We start from the raw sequence: 23,677 nt of genomic DNA, 5'->3' as shown, positions 1-23,677 counted from the left end.
ATGTCATCTGTTTTAAGGTGGTCCAGCAAGGAGAATGAACATTTTGTTCATTTGCTTTAACACAGTATGAACATTGGCCTCAACTGTCAACTTTACCCCCACTAGCATCAAAGATTGCATTAGAAATTAGAACTTTACCGGAGATAGCACCGAAGGCTGGTTAGCATGATAAATTAAAACTTTAGCCCAGCTAGCAACAAAGATTGGCTAGCATAATAAAAAAAACTTTGGCTGAGCTAGCACCAAAGATATGTTAGCATAATGAATTCAAACTTTAGCCCAGCTAGCACCAAAGACTGGCTTGCATGATAAAAAGAACTTTAGCCCAGCTAGCAACAAAAATATGCTAGCACTATGAATTAAAACTTTACCCCAGCTAGCTCCAAAAATTGGCGCGCATTATAAATTAAAACTTAGGCTGAGCTAGCACTTAAGATATGTTAGCATAATAAATAAAACTTTAGCCCAGCTAGCACAAACGATCGGCTAGGATGATGAATTAAAACTTTACCCCAGCAGCAAGCGCGTTGATCGGCTAGCATGATAAATAAAACTTTACCGTTGCTAGCATCAAAGATATGGAAGAATGATAAATTAAACATTCACTGATATTTGCTGTAACATTTTGAACGTTGGTCCGTCAACCTGCAGTTGTTAAAATCTGGTTTCTTTAGGTTGACTCAGTTATCGTGATCCTGGCTTCTAACTGGTGACTAACATTTGCAGTCGGGGAAAGCACAGCTTTGAAGAATGGTTGTGAGACGAAGTTGGTGGTTTATTCAATCATTGCAGTGAACGCAACGCAGCCCTTTTGGCCAGAGGTTTTCTTGAACCTGAGCTGATCTGGACACTTTCTGTTGACTCCAGTAACTGAAAAACCCATGGAAGACATCTGTTTACTGTGTTATTGGTACATGTTGATCACAAGATCACAGGAAGCGAAATGAGATGCATGGACAATAGATATGAAAGAGAAAATATATAAAGCCACCTGAGAAAAGGCCAGGCTAAAGGCCAAGTCAATACAGACTCTCTTACATAACAAACCTGGGGATGAGAAACACGCTAAATGACCAAATGTGTGTTGTTCAGTATGTTGAAATTTAAATATCACACAATACACATAAAGTTATTTTATATAATATCTGAGCTGAAAGGTATCTCAAAGGTAAATCAGTTTTATACTAACACTCAGAAGTGTCAACCGAGTACCGGTCGGGCCTGCAGTATATGATACCAAGTGAACGTGTAACTCCGGATCTATACTCCTTTCATTTTCCCATCAAAGAGGCCATCAAACCACAGTTTGAAGTTTCACAGAAAGAGATCCACAAAGGTTGGAGCATTCGAACGGCAGATGGAAGACAGGAACACGTCGAGATCTGAGAGTGAAGACAAGCAAAGCCCGCAGGCCCCCATCAAAAGTTGTTCAGAGGGTTTTTTTTGTTTTATTTTAATCAAGCTTAATATATAAAAAGTGAAAATAATGTTCCGCACCTCTCAGAAATGTTTGGATAACTTTTAAAAGCAGAATTTTTCGGTCTTATATCAATAAGATTTCTGTCTTTCTTATTCCCGTTTTCTGAGACGTAAACAAACCTTCAAATTATAGCAAGCCTTTAATTAAGGAGACGATCAAACAATTAAAAGCTCGTTAATTACAGACCTCACAACCATCTCCGCCAACATGAATATTGAGGTCCTAATTAATATTTGTGGGGCTGTTTTGTTCTTGGAAGACATTGGCGTTAATTAGGCAAAAACAAGTCAAATTAACATTTCAGTAATGAAGAAACATACCTTCATGTTCTTATTTCTCTCTGTCTGAACACGCTCTGATACAAATTTAACATCTGAAAGCTTTCTGAAGCATGTTGATGATGAGCTTTATCAAACAAGCAGTGAAGTTTCCTGTCTGGGATTTTTCATCTGGATGCACAACAGCGCGAGATGTGTTTTTCTTGATTGTGCTTCTTTTTTTTTTTTAAGTGAAATTTTAACTAGTGTGTGAAAAGTCATAATTTTGTTTTAGATTTGTGTTTTGAAAGTCCAGTCAAATCCAGAGTTGGAGAAAAAATGTTAAATATTGTTCAGAAGATTCCGGCTTTAAAACTGCTTTTTTAAAAGTAGTACAGACATATACTATGTTGTGTCACATGCTTGACTAATGACACAGGAAGTAAGATAATAAACGTTAGCTAGGTTGTTGGTTAGCGAACTGACGCCAAAGTTGCTGCTGCAATGCTAACATGCAAAGGGAAGCTTTCCAGAGCCACCAGCTACTGTGGCTAACATCACTTACAGCACATCTTGGTAAAAAAGAAGCTAACTGTATGTCGGGAAAAATTGTTTGGCTAAAAAACTATGTTTGTTACTCATGAATAGCGCAATGGCTGAGTACTTGCACCATTTTTTTCAGCTCGCTGATCATGCTATGATATCCATTTAATTTTGGCAAATTTAGATGATAAGATGAAGAAGAATGTCACTTCCATGTCTGTTTGGCCTGTTAGCTTACCTAGCTTAACACAATGATGGAAAACAGGGAAACATATCTTCTGGACAAAGGTAAACACTATTAAAAAACACCAGTACCAAGACCTCTTAAGCTCACACATTAACATGTTATTTCTTGCTCTTTTTTTTAGCTGTACAAAAAAAACAACAGGGTTTTTTTTGCTGCCTTTTTTTCCACTATCATTTTCTGTTAGCCTATACCTTGGGCCATCACGAGATGGTAACGACCACTCCCAATTCTAGACTATTTGGTCTCGGGGTCCCAAAACCCCCTTTTTTGAAAGAATCTTTTGGCTACATGATGCCAATGCACATATGAAGGTACTGCAATTGCATAAATTGTCTTCCGGGTATGAAGTTTATGGGCTTGCTGCCATTGTATTTTGAAATATCACCCACAGCACCTTCAAAAAGACTCATCAAAAATGTAACTTGCTGGGTTTGGCAAAAAAAAAAAGAAGTCTAGTACAAAACTATCTGTAAAACATTGGATATTATATGACAAACTAGCTATAGAGATGCTGGTAGGAGTGTTTTGTTACCTTTGGACTGATCCAGGTAGCAATTTCCACCTGTTTTATATATGAGGAGGAGTATTTGACTTTATTGGCATGTGACACCTGACATAGCAAAGTCTAATTATGGTTAAGTTTTATTATTTGTTCAATTAGAATATTTTTTAGAAAGACCCAAAGACATTAAACCATGAGAAATAGCTAAAAAAGATGCTAGCTGCTTGCCCCTGTTTCCAGTCTTAAAGCTAATCTATGCTAACTGTCTGCTGGCTGTTCAGCTTCATATTAGATGTGAGAGTGGTATCAGTCTATTTTCACCTCGGTCATCAGTCATCCTCCTCCTCCTCATCAAACTCACACAGACACAAGCACACAAAGACACACACACACACAGAGTTACACAAACCACCAGCACTTAACCAGCCTCTGGGCCGGCCCATCAGCTTTTGCAACAAGGTTCTCCTTTTAACTGTCCCATTCAGCGTGGGACAATCAGGACACCTCCCAACGCCTCCTTTCAGGCTGCAGCTCCGGCCTCGCCGCCCCCTCCACCACCACTCCTCCCCCCGCACTGCTCCCTGTGTCACTTTGTGTCCGCTTCGCCCCCTCGCAATGGGTTCACATGACCAGAAAATGAAGCGAGGGTCTCTGCAAGCGGAGAATGAAAGCGAGTATGTTTGTGTGTTTGAGAGAAAGAGAGGGAGAAGGAGAGAGATTAACATGTAGGGTTTAAGCTGGTGTGATGGGGTGAGAGCGGATGAGTGGGGTTACATGTAGAGAGGAAAGTTTGGATCAGGTCTGGCTTGTGGACATGCTTGTGTCTATCTGTGCGTGTGTGTGTGTGTGTGTGTGTGTGTGTGTGTGTGTGTGTGACTAATATCCATCTATCTTAATAATAATGTAAAACATTGTCACACACAGGTTGTAAGCATGCACATTTACATATACAGACCTCTCTTACAATCATGTGTAAGTGGGACTGCACACACACACACACACACACACACACTCCATTAGCGGAGTATTGCAGGCTGCAGGGTGCAGGCTTGGTTACTGTTAGAGAGATTATCACATCATTAACTGCTAATGAAAAACCAATTCAGACTGCTCTCCTCCTGCGCTCTGTGCTCGCCCTCCCTCCCTCACTCAGTCTGAGATTTTCCTCACTAACAGGGGCGATAACACATGAACCATCCATGCAGTTTCATTATTTAAGTCAAAACTATGGGTCAATTTTAATCACAGACAAGAAGAGGAGAGAACCCTCCGTTAGGAAAAGGGTGCTATTCCTACAGTATCCACCCAAACGAAACAAAAATGTATACCAGCTTTCCAGAAAAACAACTACAGTGCAATTAATGAGCTTTTTCATCCACCTCTGGTTTAATGAATATCGCTGCTAGAGGCAATGATTCTCTATTCAGGTGCCATTTAAGAGGAAGAGTGCACAACAAGGTGCGTAAATACTCTTCAATATGCACTGAGAACTACTGTATTTGAGTATTATTCGAAGACCCTCCCCCTTCTCTCTCTCTCTCTCCCTATACATGTGTCTGCTCTGTTGACAATTCATCATGAGCTGTATGTTTTACAAAGTTGCCAAAAAAAACTTGCATTTTGAATTTGTCCATGTTGCTTGTCGAAACGATCAAAACAGACAAATTAATACCACTAAATCTAAACGTGTTAAGCAGTCCATGCTGTGCATAGTTGTTACAGACTTATTAAATGCAACTTTTACCTGGCAAAGTTTTCACTTTCATTTATCTTTTATTTTGCAAAGCAGTTCAACAAAATCTTTGGCGGCTGCAGAGGTCTCTGAATTTTCTACCGTTCACCGGCACCTGGCGCTAACGCTGTCTCCTTCTTTTGTTATTTAATGGCGGCTAGCAAACAGCTTTCAGATGCGCTACAGACATCGTTTGGTGGTTGTACCGCATTAAGACCAAGCACCGCTAACAACAATGGAAAGAATATATTTTTAAGATGAGGTAATATTTGAATGAACTCCTCGATTTTTTAATAAATTAATGAATATTAGAATATTCAAAAATCATGACTCATCACTAGTGCGTAACAAAAAGAGAGGCAGTCAAACATCAAATGATGGAAAAGCATGTGAAAAACATGCTTAACATTGTTGTTTGTGCAGGCTTAATTTCCTTTTCCCTCCACACCGATCAGATGTTTTTGTCTGCCGCCATTTTTTGTCCCTGAACTGAAGTCTGAATGACAAAAGGTCGCAGGTTTTATGTACGTTATGAGTTATTTGCTAAGTCTAACTCAAAAAACTTTATATTGACACCACAACTTTCCCGAAACATTACAACCTTTAAAAAACTGCAACTTAAACTTTTGCTATCACTTTTTTTTGTACCAAGAAGATGTATAAAATGATGCTCAAAGTTTTGGATGAAATAATGCACACATCGCTGCGTAATTAACTCCATTTGTGTCTGAAATCAAATGTAGTAAAAATGAGCTTCGACTCTCTTTTCTATGGAGCAATTCATGCAAGTGTCTTGAACTCTCTTGAATCAGTGTTTCAGTGGTTGACCTTGTGTTTCATCTGTTTTAAAAGGTCAGCCCTCCTCTCACTGGAGGCCCGTTAATGAATCATCAGCGGGCCGCGTGGTGCAGAGACAACAGCAGCTACTGTTAACTCAGATTGTTCATCGCCGTTGCTTGTCAACCGTTAAACCAGACCTTCTTTTCTGGGGCTGGAGAGATGAATCGTCGATGAAATGATCGTTTGCATATTTTAATGCTGTGAGAGAAGTTTATGGCATGAGAGAGAGAAAGACACAACTTCATCAAACACATCATCTGTCCTGTGACTCTTTGCTCTGCCACATCAGTTTGCTCCTGTGTGCAGCAGTTTTATATTTATGCGTCTGCTCATGCACACTTTTCTGTACGTGTGTGAAGGCACGTGTGGCATGTGTATGTGTGTTTTGACTGCACGCAGCAATAATAAAAACCACACCAGCACAGGCCACATTTTTCAAGTTTGTTTGACGCATTTAAAATGCTAATAACCAGTTTATTATGTGCTACATCAAATGCAAATGCTCTGTTTTACTGCCGTGAAGTTAGGCCGACGTTAGCATTTGCATATCTTATGTCTGTCTTCTTAGCATGCATGGAGGAACTGGAAAGCGGGCAGACTCCCAATAAATAACATTAACAGGCACATTAGATAAACAAGCTCCGATGATGCTGCTATTAGGGAATGCGGAGCCATAGCCGGCCTAAATGTAGGTGTTTGAAACAGCAGCATATGGTGCGCAAATTCCCCCAAATCAAGCTAATGCCAACGTTATCTGGAAATGTCAGGGAGAGCAGACGGATTGAAAAAACATCGCTTTAACAGCAGACGCTTTACGATGTTGAGAAAATGCTGCGGAGGAATTTGCCTCTTTAAGACCAACTGGCGGCTGGAGCTCCTTGTGTGTGTGTGTGTGTGTGTGTGAGTGTGTGAGAACGGGAGAAACAGCAGTTAAGACTATAGTTCAAACTCTAATTGTAAATGAGAAACTTTGTCTGGTTTAATGTTTGGTTCACTTTAAGTCTTAATCACCTTCAGGCTCCATTCAGAAGATGTGAAGTAAATATTCCATAAAGAAAATAATACATTCTCGTAAAAGCTTCTCTGAATATCACAGCAGCCATTCATTATGGATATGAGATGGGGCCGATGACACTTTTAGGCAGTCTGTTTTGTCACGTTTTATTACACTGACTGTGTGATGAGGCATGTTGACAGGTGTTATTTGATGTGTGCTAAGAACTGAGAAAGTTTGTTAGAGAACTGTAGGTTTGCTAAAACATACGAGTACAACACGAGCTGAACTGAGGGTTAACTTTAAATTTAAGTTAATCACAACGGCTAAAATAATCCTACAGTAAACTATGACATAAACAAAGTTTGTAGATTCACTGTGTGTGGCATCGCCCATCAGCCAACACTACCAAATCGACCTGTTTTCATGCGGTCAGCCTACCTGTCCATCTCGTTCAGCTACAGTTAGCATGTTGTTAAGGTGGCTAAAGAGTAGGGCTGTGCAATGCATCCCAATTTATCGCAATTATAAAAAAAGCCGTTAGCATTAGCACAAATTTTAGGATACATTGGATTGAGTCCTGTGTATAATGGCCATGCTTTCACACCACTTTGATGCAATCAGATGCAGCCCGAGCTAGCTATTAGCTCAGATCAGTTGGTGTCAATATAGTGGTGAAAACAAAAAACAGCTTTCTGGATTTATTTTGAATTCAGGAAGGACACGTTGCAAAAACAGATATTGTGTAAAACATGCAGAGCAGCAGATAGACATAGAAACTCTTTAATATTTGTTTATCGCATATCATATCTTTATCGCAATATTGAACAAAATAATCGCACATTGCAGGGTGTTCACATATTGTTCAGGCCTACTAACCAGTTAGTGATAACTTGCTGACTTTCAGGTCATGGCACAAGAAATCAGGGCTAACCTTAAAGGTGGATATTATTTGTAACCGTCTCTTTTCAATTGGTTATAAAGTAGTCACAATTTGATGCTGGTGCCTCTACATGACGTACAAAAGCAAACAAGACCATCAGGAAGAAGATTGTAACGCCTGTCTTAAGTGAGAAGGGGCTGCATACAGTTATATGGAGGTCACAGTGGACATTTAAAAAACTGGCTTATAACGCAACCTTTTATTTTGGCCTTCCTTTCGACATAGCCTGTATCTCACTGTTGGCTATTTATAATGATGACATTACATAACAAGGGACTAGGAGTGGGCAGTATACCAGTTCAATACTGTCACCGGTGTCACGTTCTGCAACGACATGGACTTAGCAATACCGTCAATTCCGGAATAAACACAAAAGTTTTGGTTTTTGTACACAAAGGTAGACGAACACTCCCCAGTTTCTTGTTTTCCAAAACTTATCTACAGAAGAAGTCCGACTGACATCACATTAGTGCAGCTCTTCTGCAGAGCACACAGAAACCTGTGCATGCAAATTCTGTGTGTCCCCTTGCATAAACATGCGCGCGACGCTGCAGCCATCATATATAATGTCGGCAGGATGATTGAGGCAGACGCGCAGTTACGCGAGGCTGCTTTTCAGTAAATGTGATCCCGTTATTAGCGGAACCTCGTCTCGGCGCTGGTTAACGCTGCGGCCACACGAACAGACTGTTCGCAGCGCAGAGGTGCCGTGGAGGACCCACTTATAAATGCTGATTGTCTCTATTCCCATTGCCAGTGGAGTTTACTCCTTTCGGTCTCTTTTCTGCTGCGTCACCGTCTGACGTCACAAATGTGCCCGAAACAGGGTTAGTAAACAGTGAATATGTTACGGTGGTTAGGTCTTTCTTGTATCTATATCTCATTCAATCTGTTTATCAAACTCGGTGCCGACAAATTTAGAACCATGTTCGAGTGCTGCTAGGACAGCGTGTCAACCCGGGTTTTGTGTTCCCATTACTGCAGATCGGGGGCCAAAACAATAATTACCCGGGTCTACTGCAGAGTCATTTGACCTGGGTCTGAATGCCGATTGTAGCCTTTCCCATTAAGCAAAAAAGCAATCTGTTGGCAGGTGTTAGTGGGCTTTTTGACCGGTGGGAAAGCGGCTACAGACAGCAGGCTTATTGCTTTAAGCTACAGGGGCCACCAAAGTACCCAAAAGCTGCTTGAGACCCATCTTTTGGTCAAACAGCTACTGTTAATTTTCGTAGAATTACCCAGACAGTTTGGTGGAAACAACAATCTTATTTCCACTCTTTTAAAGTGGAATAGTATTGTGTTAATATCTAATTATAATCGTGTAAGGATCGTCTCTCTTTAACCCAACATTCTCCCGTCTCTCCTCCTCAGACCTCCTCTCCTCTCCTCTTTGTTCAAAACTCCACTCGTGATGAGATACCAGCGTTCACTTGCTCCACCATTTGTTCTCACTGTAAACCCGGGCACTCCGGATGAGTGTCAGCTACATACCACAAACAAATGCTCAAGTGTAGATGCTAATGCTCTCTTTTTGTCACTCTCTCCTTTCTCCATCCAGCATGCCCAGTAATCTCTCTCTCCTCCTCTCTCTCCTCCTCCTCCTCCTCCTCTCTCTCCCTGCTCCTAATCCGCTCCACAGCCGTGAAAACTTTCCATGAGAGAGAGATGACCCGTTCTAATGGGTGGAGGCAACCACCCACACACACGGCCGCGGAGGGTCCTGCAAACACACACACACACAGCCACTACGACTCGCTAAGCTCGCTTGGCATAGTCTAGTTTGCCCGAATAAGACTTAGCGAGTCGGGAACACGCTGCATTTTTTAAACCCCTATTAAAACCCTTAACAACTGCTTCATGTGACAAATCTGCCCTGGCCCTGAAAAACTCAGACTTTTGAATTAATTTTCCCTGTAAATGATAAAGCAAGCATGCAGAACATCTGGTTACAGCTTCTAAAAATGTGAATATGTGTTGCTTTCCTCTCATTTACATCCTTGAACATTAAAAGTCTTTGTCAAAGAAAAGACAGAATTTGAGGACATTTTACAGATGCAATACAACTCGCAGATTGATCAGTAAGGTTGCACACAAAATGCACACAGAATAAGCAAAGATCATCGGAGCAGATCTCCTAAATGAGGGAAAGACATCGCAGCGTATCACAGCAGCTGTTTCGGTGAGCTGAGTGTGTGCAGGTGTCGAGCTCTCGGTGGGATCATTCAGCCGTTTTTTCCTGCTGGTTCCTGTGCTCTTGTTTATTGACTCCTTTAAGAACCATACAGCTGCTTTTAAATGTTGTTGGCCAGTTAATTGCATACGTTTTAAAGCCCTGCTGCCTGTTTTCCAAAGCAAGACAAAAGTTTGAAGATCGGCTACTCACTTGAACTAAACATTAAAGCATTATGAAAGTGTTGTCTGACCTGAGCCACCATGGAATAAATGTGTTCCCTTAATTATGTCACGTGGTAATGCATCAGGGATAAAATACTGCTGAACATCTTTTTTGATCCCTTTCTAAATGTTAGCTGAATCTTTTTCTCTTTGTTTTTGCTTTTACTCACAAAGCTTGTGATAGTGCTACGTTTTCAGACTGTCCTTAAATCTCACAATGAGGACAGAATTTAAGCAGCTTGTTTATAACTGCATTACTATTTCATCATTTAAATGATTAGATTATCCAATTCTGCTGACATGCAGTACTATGGTAAATGACAGGAGGCTAAATATTAAATTCCCTGTGCTTACTATTCATTCATCAGTCGGCAAGAATAAACATTTCAATTGCAGGGAGAAACTGATATTTCTTCTGCTCCGGCCGAACCACGAGGGGATAATGAATTTAAAAAAAATATTCATTCAACATTGATCTTATTTACTACATGAAGTTAAATAGGCTAATTGTAGAAGATGCTGCAAGTTGGGCTTTTAAAGCTGCTGTGAGGATCTTTCGGTTTGTGTTGATTTTGGCGCCCCCTGTGGACAAAGCCATGCCTCTTATGTCTTCGCTGATTCTGTCCTGTACATGCTTAAGTGGTGGTTTTTAACGAACATTTTTGTCCTGCTTTCTTCAAGATTTTTTCCCTGTAAAATGTAAACAAAGGCAGTGTGCAGTTAATCGCTTCGTCTGACACCCACATTACTTCAATATAAAACTGCCCATGTTAAAGACGTGAAAGGGCGAGGGTCTGAAAGGGGCTGGATTGTACAAAAAAAACTGTGATTGTGTTGAATTGAGGTTGATGCTTAAATGCTAATATGTAAAACTTTTCATGTATATGTTATGGATAATGTGCTCCTCTCATTAATAACTTATTTAGCCTCATTTTTAATGGTGTGTTACTTTACGACCAAGCTATGATGATAAAAGTCTACAAAAATACACAATTTGTTTTTGTTGGACAATTATGCTAGAGTGGGATGCCCTGACACACACACACACACACACACACACACACACACACACGAAATCCTCCTGCTAGTTAGCGACAGACAGGCTAGCCACATAGCCTCACTACAGTAGCATTTCCTCCTCTGGTCCTGCTTCAACAGATGGCCTGACAGGTCCCTGGACAGGCCTGCAAGGTGGTGGGAGGGCTGGAGGGGGGCGGGGGTTGTGGGAGGATGGGGGAGTTAAAGAGGGACGGAGGGAGGTTGCAGGGGGTTGGCACCCTCTTAGGAGGACTAAGGGGGGGCAGGCGGGGGGATGAGGGAGGGAGGAGACATATGTCCACAGCCCTGGCCCCTGTCGACGGACTGTCTCTGCTGGCTGCTTCATGGCTGGCTCAGAATCTCACGCACACACACACAAACTTGTTTTTGTCATTTAAAAGGACAGCTGAAATACTGCAGTTTTCCTAGTGGGGACCGATCCCCATAATGTCACTCTGTATATAAACCTTAGTCCCCACAATGTCAGTAATATAAGATATACAGTACACACACACACACAAACTTGCTCCACTAAGTCTGGCAGATCGCTGCAGTACAGCTCCTCTCCCTCTCCATCTGCACCTAAAAGACCCACACGGCCCTACAATGAGGTGACCATGTCAGTGCCTGAGCCGAAGCAGAGGGATGGAGAGAGAGAGAGAGAGGGAGAGAAAGAGAGAGAGAGAGAAAGGAGAGGGAGGGGACGAGGGAGGGACACATTAACAAGCTATAATCTCAACTGCCTTATCCATAATGCATTGTGTGGGCCAATTTACATGGTGCTGGTCCCTCTGGGAGAAAGGAGATCATCCATCACATTACTTTATTAGCTCCCTCACACTCTCTCACAGATGCACACAAACTCACGCGCATACACACACACGCGCATACACACACACACACACACCATTATTTGTCTCTGCCTGTCCTTCGCTCTCTCTCCCTCTGTTTTGTGGGCCTGTTTTGTCATGGTGGTTGTTTCAAACTGCTGCTGCCTCTATAAAACAAATCCAAACTGTGTGGTGTTGTGCAAACTGTGACAAGCAGGGAGGGATTACTTTAAAATAAAAAAACATTTTAAATAATGCAGAGCCTCTGGTTCAAATATGAGTCATAGCGAGTTTAAATTTAGGGAAATGTTGTAAATTTGATGCTAAGAAAATTGTTTCTAAATGAATAAATCCGAATCCCCAAAAGTGTCATTAATCCCCGTCTGTTTTTCTTCAAATTAACATAAATTTATCAAATTCTGACAACATTGTCTTTTAGTGAACTTTTCTTTTGTTACCTGTTCACAACTTGCTAAAAGTATCCCTCTACATGTTTGAATTAAGCCATTTCAGGCCAGTAAAATTGAGTAAAACATTTGCAAGATAGTTTTTCCTTTTGAAATGTGCCATAATGTCTGATGAAACATTAAAGATATAAGTTGAGCTGCAACTTTGAAATAACCAAAGAATTTTCTGCATGATCAAAGTGTTGACTGTTCCTCTTTGAAAGTAATTTAAATCATACGACCAAGGTTTTAACCAATAAGGTTTTTTATGCCGATTCCAGTTACATTTTATTTAATTGCACTTTTAAAGGATTGCGGCTAAACATCCATTTCTGAATAATTAAGACATTAATCAGCACAGTTCAAAATCTGTCATTATATTCACTGTCATTGAAGAAGAACATTTTCAAATGTTGGCCTTTATTATCATGTTAAAACATTGTCTTATGCTTTTAATGATAGCATAATAATAAGCACTGCTTTTTTTAAAAATCCATCCTGGTGAGCTTTAACATACAAACATATTTCTGTTATAAAGTATAAAGTCGACTGTATTTTTAATTGCTTTTCTTATTAATTATATTCAACGCAAGTCTGATAGAATTGCTTGAAACATAAGTTAGGCCTTAGAATTTAAGGGAAGATAATTTCACATAAAAGTAAATCAAAAATAAATTGAAATTTTCCATTAAACCGATTTCAGTCATTTAGTGTGTGTGAGATGTGTTAGTGTCTAATGGCTAGATCGACTCAAATCTTCTGTGCATGTGTCAGTGAAATTAATTGTTGGCACCTTAGCCACACACACACGCACACAGACATACACGCACGCACGCACGCACAAAGCAGATCCATCAGATTCCTCAGTCCTCCTGTGAATAAAAAGAGCTGTAATTGCAATCATATATGTGCAGCTCCAGCACTGCGCGCCATACCGTACCATTAGTATCACAAATAAGTAATAATTTGCTAATGACAACATTATGTTGAGTCAGTTTAGGGGGCAATTAAAGTGAGTGATATTTACATATGCCCAATGAATCACGGAGCGTGGCAGTTCGGGCGGACTCTAATGAATATTCATCCAGGCATTTCTCCCCTGCGCGCTGCAGTTTATAAACTGAATTATGGCTGATTTGCCCTTTTAAAAAATGAACATGGGCGCATCTCCCACAAGGAGGCTGCGAACAATAACGTCTGATTATAAAAATGTTTTACTGCTAAACTGCCGGTGAGGAGACGGCGGCAGCGTGGTTAAAGACTCTGCTGGAGGGGGGCAGAGGAGGGAGAGCCCACCCAAAATCAATCCGGTTTAGTCTCGGCCTGTCCGGCTTTTTAGACTGACATAAATATTTACAGTGTGCATTCAGAGAGGTCTATACATCATGAGGAGCAGACTGAACATGTAATTGATTTGTTTTTACAGGCGGTAGTTTGTCTTTAGAGTATCCAGAGTGGAAGACATGGTTCACACCGACCTTTTAGTCCTTATTTTCATAATAAGAGCGGCCCAGCCTTCTGGCTATAATCGCCACCACCACCGGTGATTTCTCCGGTAATTGCCCTCGGTATGTGCCGGGTGCTGCTGCTGACCTCTCAGGTGCAGGATCAACAGGCGACATCAGTTTGCATTCACAAGGCGCTGAACAAGATGGGCCACAGCATGTTTATCATGCAAATAAGCAGCAGCTCTCTGGCAGGTGTCAGCGCACACACACTGAACAACACGCGTACAAAACCTGCACGTGCAAAACATGTATGTGCGCGTGCAGCGTCTTGAAAGGGAGTTAAATCCAGCTGTACCTCAAAATAATCAGCATATTAGATTAAAAAAGAGTAAACAAACTTCTAAAAGGTGACTTTAGGGGGTATGTTGCAGCAGGTGCTTATAAGTTTCCACAAAACAAACTATAACAAATAATGTTCGTAAAGCGAAACGACGTTCAATTATTTCAGATAAAGTACAACGCTAGCACAATTAATTGCCCACATTAGGCCTACTATTAAGCAACACAAATGCAAACACCTCAAAGTCACCACAAAATGTATCTGTGGATTTATAAAGTACCTCAACTGTGAGCAAGAAAGACTGTAGCAGTGTTAGGGTTGAATGACATCATTGTAAAGCAGGTTCATCTTTTATCCTACAGTTTTAAAGAGACAGGGATACACAACTCCAGCGAGCTAGCAAGCAGCTAACGATAGCCCGAGGCATACAACTCAAGACAGAATTAGCTCATGTTCAGTTCACGACACTTACCTACAGTTCAAACGTTCAGACAGTCCTCTTCCTCCTCCTCATCTTCATACACTTCCTTTTGTAGAAACACTCCACTACGTTAGCAATTAGCATCCGCATAGCTGGAATTAGCTGTCTGTGATCTGCGCCGCCATCATCCACCTTTCTTTATTTTATCGATGACAAAAGCAACACGGTCTACAATCAGCTGGTTAGCACAAACTTTTAGTATTTCACCGAATGGATCTGTCACTTTATTTAACTCATAGCCTAGAAACGTTGAGAGTAACGTTTGTTTACGTTGTCCAATACGCTCAACAACCAAACCAATCGTATGTACAAGCAGGAAGTTCAACGGTCATCATCATTTCCGTCACTGAAACGTCATTACGTAAATTAAAAATACGATGATACTTAGTTTTTTAATATTTCAAAAATGTAAGTATGTTGCCTGTAGGCTACATGACACAGTTATTATTCCTTAAACGCGTTTTTATTACAAATCTATGTGATAAAATATATGTATATCTGGAGAGGGGGAACAAGGGGCTCAGCCGTGTGTTTTGTGTTTGTTTGTTCGTGCGTGTGTGAAAATTCATGATCTTAAATTAACAAGCCACTGGTAACAGGTGAATCCTTTATTTCTGTCTTCCTTGTCAACAAATGCAATTGATGACATTGTTATCTCAGTAAAAACAAATAAATATCACACTTTATAAACCTCAAAAAGGTACCTCCATCCAAAAAACACAAAAACAAAAAAAATTCCTCACAAGCTTTTAAAGTGCTGAGATGCATTACGACACGCGTTTACTGGATTCTTAAAGAGTCAGCTCAGTCCTTCGCTCTAATGCAAATGCATCTGCTGCCATCTTGTGGCTAAATTCTGTAAGCAAACATGCATTTCACATTTACTTTTATCACCACTTGTTTCACGGATACAACCACTAATACTGTATATAGTTCATCATCACGGATAATAGAAGTCTTTGCCTGCTTTTACACAGAGGTCAAAGGTCAGAGTCAGCTGTAGAAATGTATGAACAGAGCTGCGATGAGTTCATGCTGCAGCACATGCTCAATGTTTTTTTAAAATATGGAAATATGAGGCCCACATTGTAAAAAATCAAGATCAAGCGGCCCTCAAAATGTTAATTTGAACACAGCTGTAAAAATGTGGCTTACAATTTAACTAAATAACTTTGACAGGACTCTGATGACCTTACACGCTACATCTTTTCATATCATCTGACATATGTGTCATCATAAAAAACGGACAGTATGTCATTTGGAAACTATCAGTCATAGGCCAAACTTTCAGTATGAGTTCAGTGACCTGATACAAATGTAAAAATCTTAATGATGGAGAGTGAAAGAGAGCAAATACACAACTACTTTCATGTCTTTTTGGGGCCAACACCATCAATTAGGATAAACAACATTTGGAAACAAAGGACACTTGAGCTGGAGGGGGGTGGCGGGCTGCTCTAGTTCCCTCAGAGGGCCTCTCATTAGTCTGCATATTTTGATTTAACATGCTGATAAACAGCTGTTCAAAGTTTTAGGCCACTTGGGAATATAATGATTAAAGCTATTGGACAAGAAGTTTAATTTTGTTGTTTTGTATTTGGTCTTGTGTATGTGAGAAAATTTGCCTTTACTTTGGAGTTTACAACTGGAACATCTCCAAACCAAATTTTGTTTTCGTCTCAGTTTATCAGTCCTTTTTTTCAAGTGTTCACTCTTAAAAAGTTGTATAAGTAAAATGTGATACAGAAGCCAAGAACGGTCGTGCATGCAACTAATATTAATCAATGCCCTTATCTGGGGACGTTAATTATTTCCTTATCTCGACAAAATGAGATTTGTTACATTGAGCCAAATAGAAAACCCAACCTTTATGACCAGAGGGACAAAAGGCTCTTTCCTGTAATCATGTATAATGTTAATCAGAGATCAGGAGTTCCATGCCAGCATGCATAGAAGGCATCTTAAAAACGGCAGCATCTTATTAAAGCTTATTGATAAATGCATCAGACTGAGGTTCAGTCATGGTCTAACAGACAGAGACTGCACTGTGTCTTTCTGTTAGGTACAACAATCAGATAAGTCCTCGTCATTTATGATGTCCATGTCCTATGTGCTCTTAAGATAACAAAATAATGAACTGGTGCTCCCGGCTTCTTCTTTCCAAATATTATATTGAAGAAATTCCTTATGAGGCCAACTTAAAATACAACATAATCTGCAAACTGATCCACATTATCTCCCATTTCTCGTACCATATTCTTCAGTAAAAGTGTTAATCAGATGTGAAGGCGTGCAAAAACATTAGGATCCCCAAGGAGCATGAAAGTGACTGCTTGCAGGTCCTGAACACTGGCGAGTCTTCCACCTGTTTTTCCCCTTAAAGAGTAACTTGGTATCAGTACACAAAGCTGACATATATGACAGATGTCTCTGGTAGTTTTGGCAGGTGGAGGTCAGGAAAAGGCAGCACACCGTTGTTGTCTATGTGTGTCTGGACCGTGTAGGCTTTGACTTCTGCTCCAAACTCCAGCACAGAGCTGTGGATGACTCCCAGTCGGGCCTGTTCGTGGTACGCTGCTCCCAGTTCCCTGCCCAGGAAGAGGTCCTGGATCTGGGGCGAGGATGATGACAGATAATCTCTCTTCATGTCTGCAATCAGATCCAGGTTTGTGTCTGTGTCCCTGGTGTATCTATTTGTATCCAAGTTAGCACCATTATCTCCATTTGGGTCACTGTTTGAGTCCAGGTTTTTGGCTTTGTTTGGCTTGTGCGGCATGTTCACCACAGTAAGCCTCTCCAGGTGCTGCACGGCAAAATGCCCCTCCAGTAAAGAAGAGGGAGTCCCTCTGGATCCTCCAGGGCCACAGTGGATCAGGGTGAGGTGCATCACCTCTGAGTTGTTGAGCAGACGTGCTGTGTTTAATGGCGACGTGAACCAAACAGTCAAACGTCTCATCCTGAAAACGGGGGACGGCTGCGGGCGGTGCTGCGTGGAGGGCTGGATGTCCTTGCATCTGCAGTCTGTGAGGGATGACACGCTGCAGGGTTGGGGGTCTTGGCTGCAGGAGTAGTATGAAAAGCTGTTGTGGGTCACATAAGCCAGGCGCAGGTCAGAGCGCTGCAGAGCTACGGACACACACAGCAGCACACAGAGGAGAGGAGCAGGAGGGCTGAAGGCAGGCATCACTGCTGGAGGAGGGGAGCAGGTGGCATAGTGTGGATGTTCTGCGTGGATGTGTGTGGGGGGTGTTCAGGTATGCACATCTGAGCCTGTAGAAAGAGAACACACACATTACATATCGTGTTGGAGCATCTCCTGAGCCAACCGTCTCTAAATTTTACTCTTTGTTTCTCTTACATTTCTTTCTTTCTCAGCAAGTATGGAAGGAAGAAAGGGAGTAAATAAATTAAAAGAAGGAAGGGAGAACATCAGGAAAGAAGGTAAATAAGGTATGAAAGATTGTTTCTTATTGCTAACCAGTTTGATGCGGTTTGAGCAAACTCTGGTCTGTTTGCTCGTTCGTTAATTTTGTTTGGCCTGGTGTGGCAGCTGTTTCCAACACAGACAACAGGAAGACTTTTTCATTATTTGTTCAGACTGCCCAGGGTTAATCAGGCTCTCTGTGTTTGGTTTAAACGTATTTGTGCTGATGTTTGACTACTTTGTCTTGGACTTGGATACAGCACTGCAGTTGACACAGTAACTGTCAACAGCATGAGATGTTTAATGCCAGCGGAGGAAAGAACTAATTATACATGCACTTGTATGGCGCTCAAAGTGCTTTTACACACATTCATACACTGATGGCAGAGGCTGCAATACCAAAGTGCCAATCAGGATTTTTCACACTCTCATTCGAATACCCCTTGGAACCATTTTGGGGTTAAGAATCACCCAGCCGGGGATTAAACTGCCAACCTTAAGATTGAAGGATGCCCAACTCTACCACTGAACCACAGCCGCCCCGAATGCTCTGTAGAAGATTCGGTTGGGTTATACTAGTAGCGGCTAATGTAGCCTTGAGGCAGGCCCCAAAGGCGTAATGATGCTTCATCTATTGACAACGAGGCAAACTTTCAGGCGTTGCTTGGCTAAAAATTCCTCTTAAAGTAATATTCTCAAAGACTTCATTTAAATAAATGTCTGTTAAGCCACTATCTATCGCTGAATGAGGTAACACAATGGTTATTGAGACTATGGCCCACTGATGAAAGCCTTTGCTTTTGCAGTATTATGGACTGGGTGTCTGTAGCGACATTTGAGATTCGAGCTTAAAACTTTAAATTCCATCCATCATCTATACCACTTAACCTGTTCAGGGTCGCAGGGGGCTGGAGCCTATCCGAGCTGTCATTGGGTGAGAGTTGGGGTACACCCTGGACTGATCACTAGACTATCACAGAGCTGACACATAGACACAGACAACATTTCATGCTCACATTCACACCTACGGGCAATTTAGAGTCCCCAAATGAACCTAACGAGCTTGTCTTTGGACTGTGGGAGGAAGCCGGAGTACCAAGAGGAAACCCACACATGCACGAGGAGATGCAAACTCCACACAGAAAGGCCCACTTCGTTGAAACCAGGATTTGAACCAGGTACCTTCTAGTTTCCTCCAGCACTAACCACAGTGCAGCCCTCCCCTTAAAGTAAAGGATAAAAATATTTCTTCCACTGTTGTTTATTGTGCGAGTGGATTCATGTTGTAATTGTATCTTTTGGTAACACATTTGTCCTCATCACGCCTCAGCTGCTCCATCTTATGATTTACAACAAGAACTGTTGACCTACCCCAGGGAGAGGGTGTTAACGTGTTCCATCTTTCTGTGTTTTAATGTACTTTAAGACAGAGAGTTACACAATCAGTTTGACGTCAAATAATATTCTTGACATGTTTGAGGCAAAAAATCCATCCAATAGTTAAATCCAGAATGACTGAGAGAAATAAGCACATTAACTCAAGCGCTGTACTTGAGTGTAAATTTAAGGCACTTGTACTTCACTTGAGTATTTCAATTAAATGCAACTTTATACTTGTTCTCAACACCATCTCAGAGCTAATATTGTACTTTTTACTCCATTTCATCAGCCTGAGAGCTGAACTCACTTTACAGATTACATTTTTTCTTACCCTCCTGCGCAGTAACAAGCGTGCAATTCTGAACTATTTTGATTTATTCTGATACGCTGAGGGATTAAGTGTTCTTTTATAGCTTGAGAAACTTCCACTTCTTAAGCTAAATAAACAGTTTAATTCCCTCCCTTTAGATAAGATGGAAGATACGTAATCATAGCTGAAAACAGGCCTGTTTTACTGACCTTACTTATACATAAGCATGGTACAAAATGCAGTGTTATTTATTTATATAAATATTTATGCATTTTGGTTCTGCTTCTTTTACTTAAGTAAAGCATCTAAATACTTTTTCCTCCAGTATTTATATGAAAATAAGATCATGTAAAAACACCCAGCCCTCTCTCCGTTCAGGTCATCTTTCATACAGGAGATTCTTGTTATTGGAGTATTAGTATTTTCTTCCAGGATGTCATGAGAGGGGATGTGGACGTAATGACAGCTGCATTGGATCAGTATTTTGTCACACACTCACACACACACACACACAGTCACCATGTTTGTGATGGGTGTGTTCTTCCTGCACTACAGTTGAGGATACAATGTAGGGAGCCCACATTGTATTTCACATGCACCAGCACATACACACACACACACACATACATGATACACATACACTTTGAGCTTCCAGGGAAAACATTGTTTCGAAATCTTGGCTCTAAATAAGGTCGGGGTAAATGTGCTGGTTTGGCACTAGAATGACTCGAGGAACATGACTTTCTGCCTCAGTCTGCAGCTCGGACTCAGCTGACCAATACATACTTCCTCTGGCCTCGTGTGACATTAAACAGAAGAGAGCTATCATCAGCAGTATATTTAACATCAAGTTACTCCCATTTCATTGTACCCTTAAAGTTGGAAAGCATCCTCTGATTCCACATTGTCTTCCATATTTGTTTGTTGCAGCTGCTCACTGAAACTCTATGATGTTTCAACTGGGTTTGAACATTGAATGGCTGCGCTGCATGGTGCTTACTGACCTGCCACCTCGGCTCAGTGTTGCATTCGGTAATCTTGTGAATCCTCATTTTTCTTATTGTTAACATATCCCATGGAATGACATAAACAGTGATTCAATCCCACTATACAATAAGCAAAGAACCATTATTTCTGTATGCTACAGAGCTCAGTTGTTGTCGCGAAACTATATAAAAAACACATATTGAGCCATCTTTACTGCAATGAACACAGGCACTGCAGTTTATTTTGACTCAATGCCACAAAGACCAACAAGCTGCCTTAAATACTCACTTGTGCACCATCCATCCATTATTTATATCACTTATCCTGTCCAGGGTTGCAGGAGGCTGGAGCCTATCCCAGCTGTCATTGGGTGAGAGGCGGGGTACACCCTGGACTGATCGCCAGTCAATCACAGGGCTGACACATAGAGACAGACAACCTTTCACGCTCACACCTACGGGCAATTTCAGAGTCACCAATGAACCTAACGAGCATGTCTTTGGACTGTGGGAGGAAGCCAGAGTACCCGGAGGGAATCCACGCATGCACGAGGAGAACATGCAAACTTCACACAGAAAGGCCCACTTCGTCCGAGCCGCGACCTAGGAACCTGCTAGCTGTGAGGCGACAGTGCTAACCATTGCACTATCGTGCAGCCCACTTGTGCACCAAGTCGAGGTTAAAATAGCCCCCCCCCAAAAATGCACTATTTACTGATATTTGAACAATATTTCCTAAAATTAGCAGTGACTGGCTGTTTTAAGAAGACGACTTCACTTTTTTGGAAAATAAAACTATTTGAATCCCATTTTTAATAGTTTATTTATTCAGTATGAATAACTAACTACATAAGAGACACGACTATGCAGGCTATTAGCTCAGTTTAGCGCATAGATAGCAGGGGAAAGCAGCTAGCCAGGCTATGTCCGAAGGTATCAAAGCTTTCTTTAAATGTTCAACTGTATCAGTATAAAAATGGAGTTTGAGTTTGAAAGTAGCAGAGAATTCAGGTAGATACTGCCACCAGCACAGAAATTGTCCGGCATACAAAACCAGTAAGACTGCTTCCTGTCTTCCTGCTAAGCTAGGCTAACAGGCTGCTAACTGTAGCTTTATATTTAACAGGAGGATATATCGATGTTCTCTCCCCAAATGTCAGTTAAATTCAGTTTAAACAACGTAGAAACATTTTAATGACTAATTAGTTTGATCATTGCCTTCCAATACTCAGTCAAGCTATCCTAGGCTAAAGCACTGATCCAAAATCGGCAAGATTTTCCATTCACTAGTAGTGGCTGTAAGATGGATCTTTTGAAGCAAAATGTAGCTTAGAAAGAACAAAAGGTCTGAGAAAAAAAAAGGAGATGTAGTACAAGTTGCTAGTACAAGTTGTCCACCCTTCTGCCTCTTGTGTTAGCGAGGAGTGAAAGAAAATAGATTTCACCACCAACAGCCACAGTGTATTTTTTTATGCTAACTGATACTGTGATCAAAAAGGCAGATGAAGAAGATGTCAACCAGCATTAAAACAAAGACAATGACAACATAACACGAAAGTATCTTTTCATGGCCACCTTGAAACAGGTTGGAAATGTAACACGATGGACAGGAAGGGTAAATTAAGGATTCAGAGTGCCACTGTTAGCTTATCCCTCAGGCCCAAAAATAGTTAATTCTGCCTCACAAGTATCGCACTTATATAAGCAAGGAAAATATTTTTGTCTCTGTGTCCTGGCAGTAGAGTTTCCATCCACTAAGATAAAAATGAGTTTCTGACCACATACTTGGCTTAACATTGAATCACTGACTTGGACCTAAGGTGACTCGGACCTCAAATATTTGGCTATAAAAGCCTTTTTGTTAGACAGAGCTGAAGTTTGCCCCGTTAAAACTCTACAAATTCAATCTGAGTCATTCAAGTGTGTTATCACAAGTTAAAATATGATGACAAGTGACATCCTACAGTGAAATAAATGACTGGTCAGTTGTTAATGCAGCATCATAAGCAGTTTTGCGAGAATGTTTCTATTACATAACAGACAGAGGAATGCACAAGCTATGTAATGTAACATGAGAATATACAGCAGGCTTGGCTTTCTGTTCCTTTAACAAGAGTTAACTTAACGCAAACATAGATTAGATGCTGGGCTAAATGATCATTAATGCTAGTAAACAGATGGTTTTCCAGCTGTCTTGTATGTAACTCACCTCAAGTTGCTGTTGAGTTGATATGTGAATGCGTCAGTTTGGGGCTGGGATGGGGAGGAAAAATCACACATCCAGCTGACGTCAGGATGGGGGAAGTATCCCACAGAGGAAGCTGTAACTAAAAGCAGAGTTCAGCTTCAAGTTTTTTAGAAAAACATACTTTGTTATAATCAGAACAGAACTGAACCAAAGAGTATCCCACAAATGATAGGCTAGTATATTTTCTAACATACCACATGTCATACAGCAGCTTGCACATGTAGACTTATTGGCTCACCCAGAAGCCTCTTCACTTATATTTATTTTTGTCTGTAGAAATGCCATACAGGTATACTCATGCTCACAACACACCCAAATCTAGCATTACCTGTGTTTTAAATCATATTCTGTTCTATAAGTTATATTTACGGTAAAAACTTCATAGAATGTGTTTTTAAATATTGATCCGCCGTCAACACATTGGTTTATCAGTTGAATAAATAAATGTATTTCCTGGTAGGAGAAAGAAGGCTTTTTGCGGAGGGAAAAAAGTCCTGGGAAGGGCTGGTGATTCCCGGTATGGTGACACAAACATGAAGCAAATTTTGCTGCATTCATGTGCTGTCGGACATTTTTTATTTGGACTTACACGACGCAGAAATACTAAAAAAATGACTCGAAAAGTAGTGCACTACTAAACCACTTGTAATAAGTTGCAAATTGCAAGAATTTCGGGTGAACAAGCATAAATATACGTTTAAAGGGAAGCATTTAAGAGAGAGGACTGATACTTTTATGATTTATTTGATTTGATTTTAGCAGATATATTACTCAATTTATCTAACATGTCTTAATTTACTGTATCTCTTTATGT

The 23,677-nt window shown here is 40.9% G+C and overlaps 1 protein-coding gene across 1 annotated transcript; it reads right to left on the bottom strand.

Moving 5' to 3' along the window:
- Window positions 1-15,110: 15,110 nt before the first annotated feature.
- Window positions 15,111-22,912, bottom strand: LOC138588745 (uncharacterized). The gene is made up of 2 exons (XM_069658995.1): window positions 22,825-22,912; window positions 15,111-17,785 (listed from the first exon to the last, which is right to left on the bottom strand). The coding sequence occupies exon 2, from the start codon at window positions 17,697-17,699 to the stop codon at window positions 16,911-16,913; it is 789 nt and encodes a 262-aa protein (XP_069515096.1). The 5' UTR covers window positions 17,700-17,785; window positions 22,825-22,912; the 3' UTR covers window positions 15,111-16,910.
- Window positions 22,913-23,677: the final 765 nt, after the last annotated feature.

This window comes from Semicossyphus pulcher, unplaced genomic scaffold (genome assembly GCF_022749685.1).
Source record: "Semicossyphus pulcher isolate SPU_LCO1_2020_fin unplaced genomic scaffold, fSemPul1.0.p SCAF_12, whole genome shotgun sequence".
Lineage (NCBI taxonomy): Eukaryota > Metazoa > Chordata > Actinopteri > Labriformes > Labridae > Semicossyphus > Semicossyphus pulcher.
The sequence above is the reverse complement of the archived record's forward strand: the minus strand, read 5'-3'. Positions and strand labels throughout refer to the sequence as shown.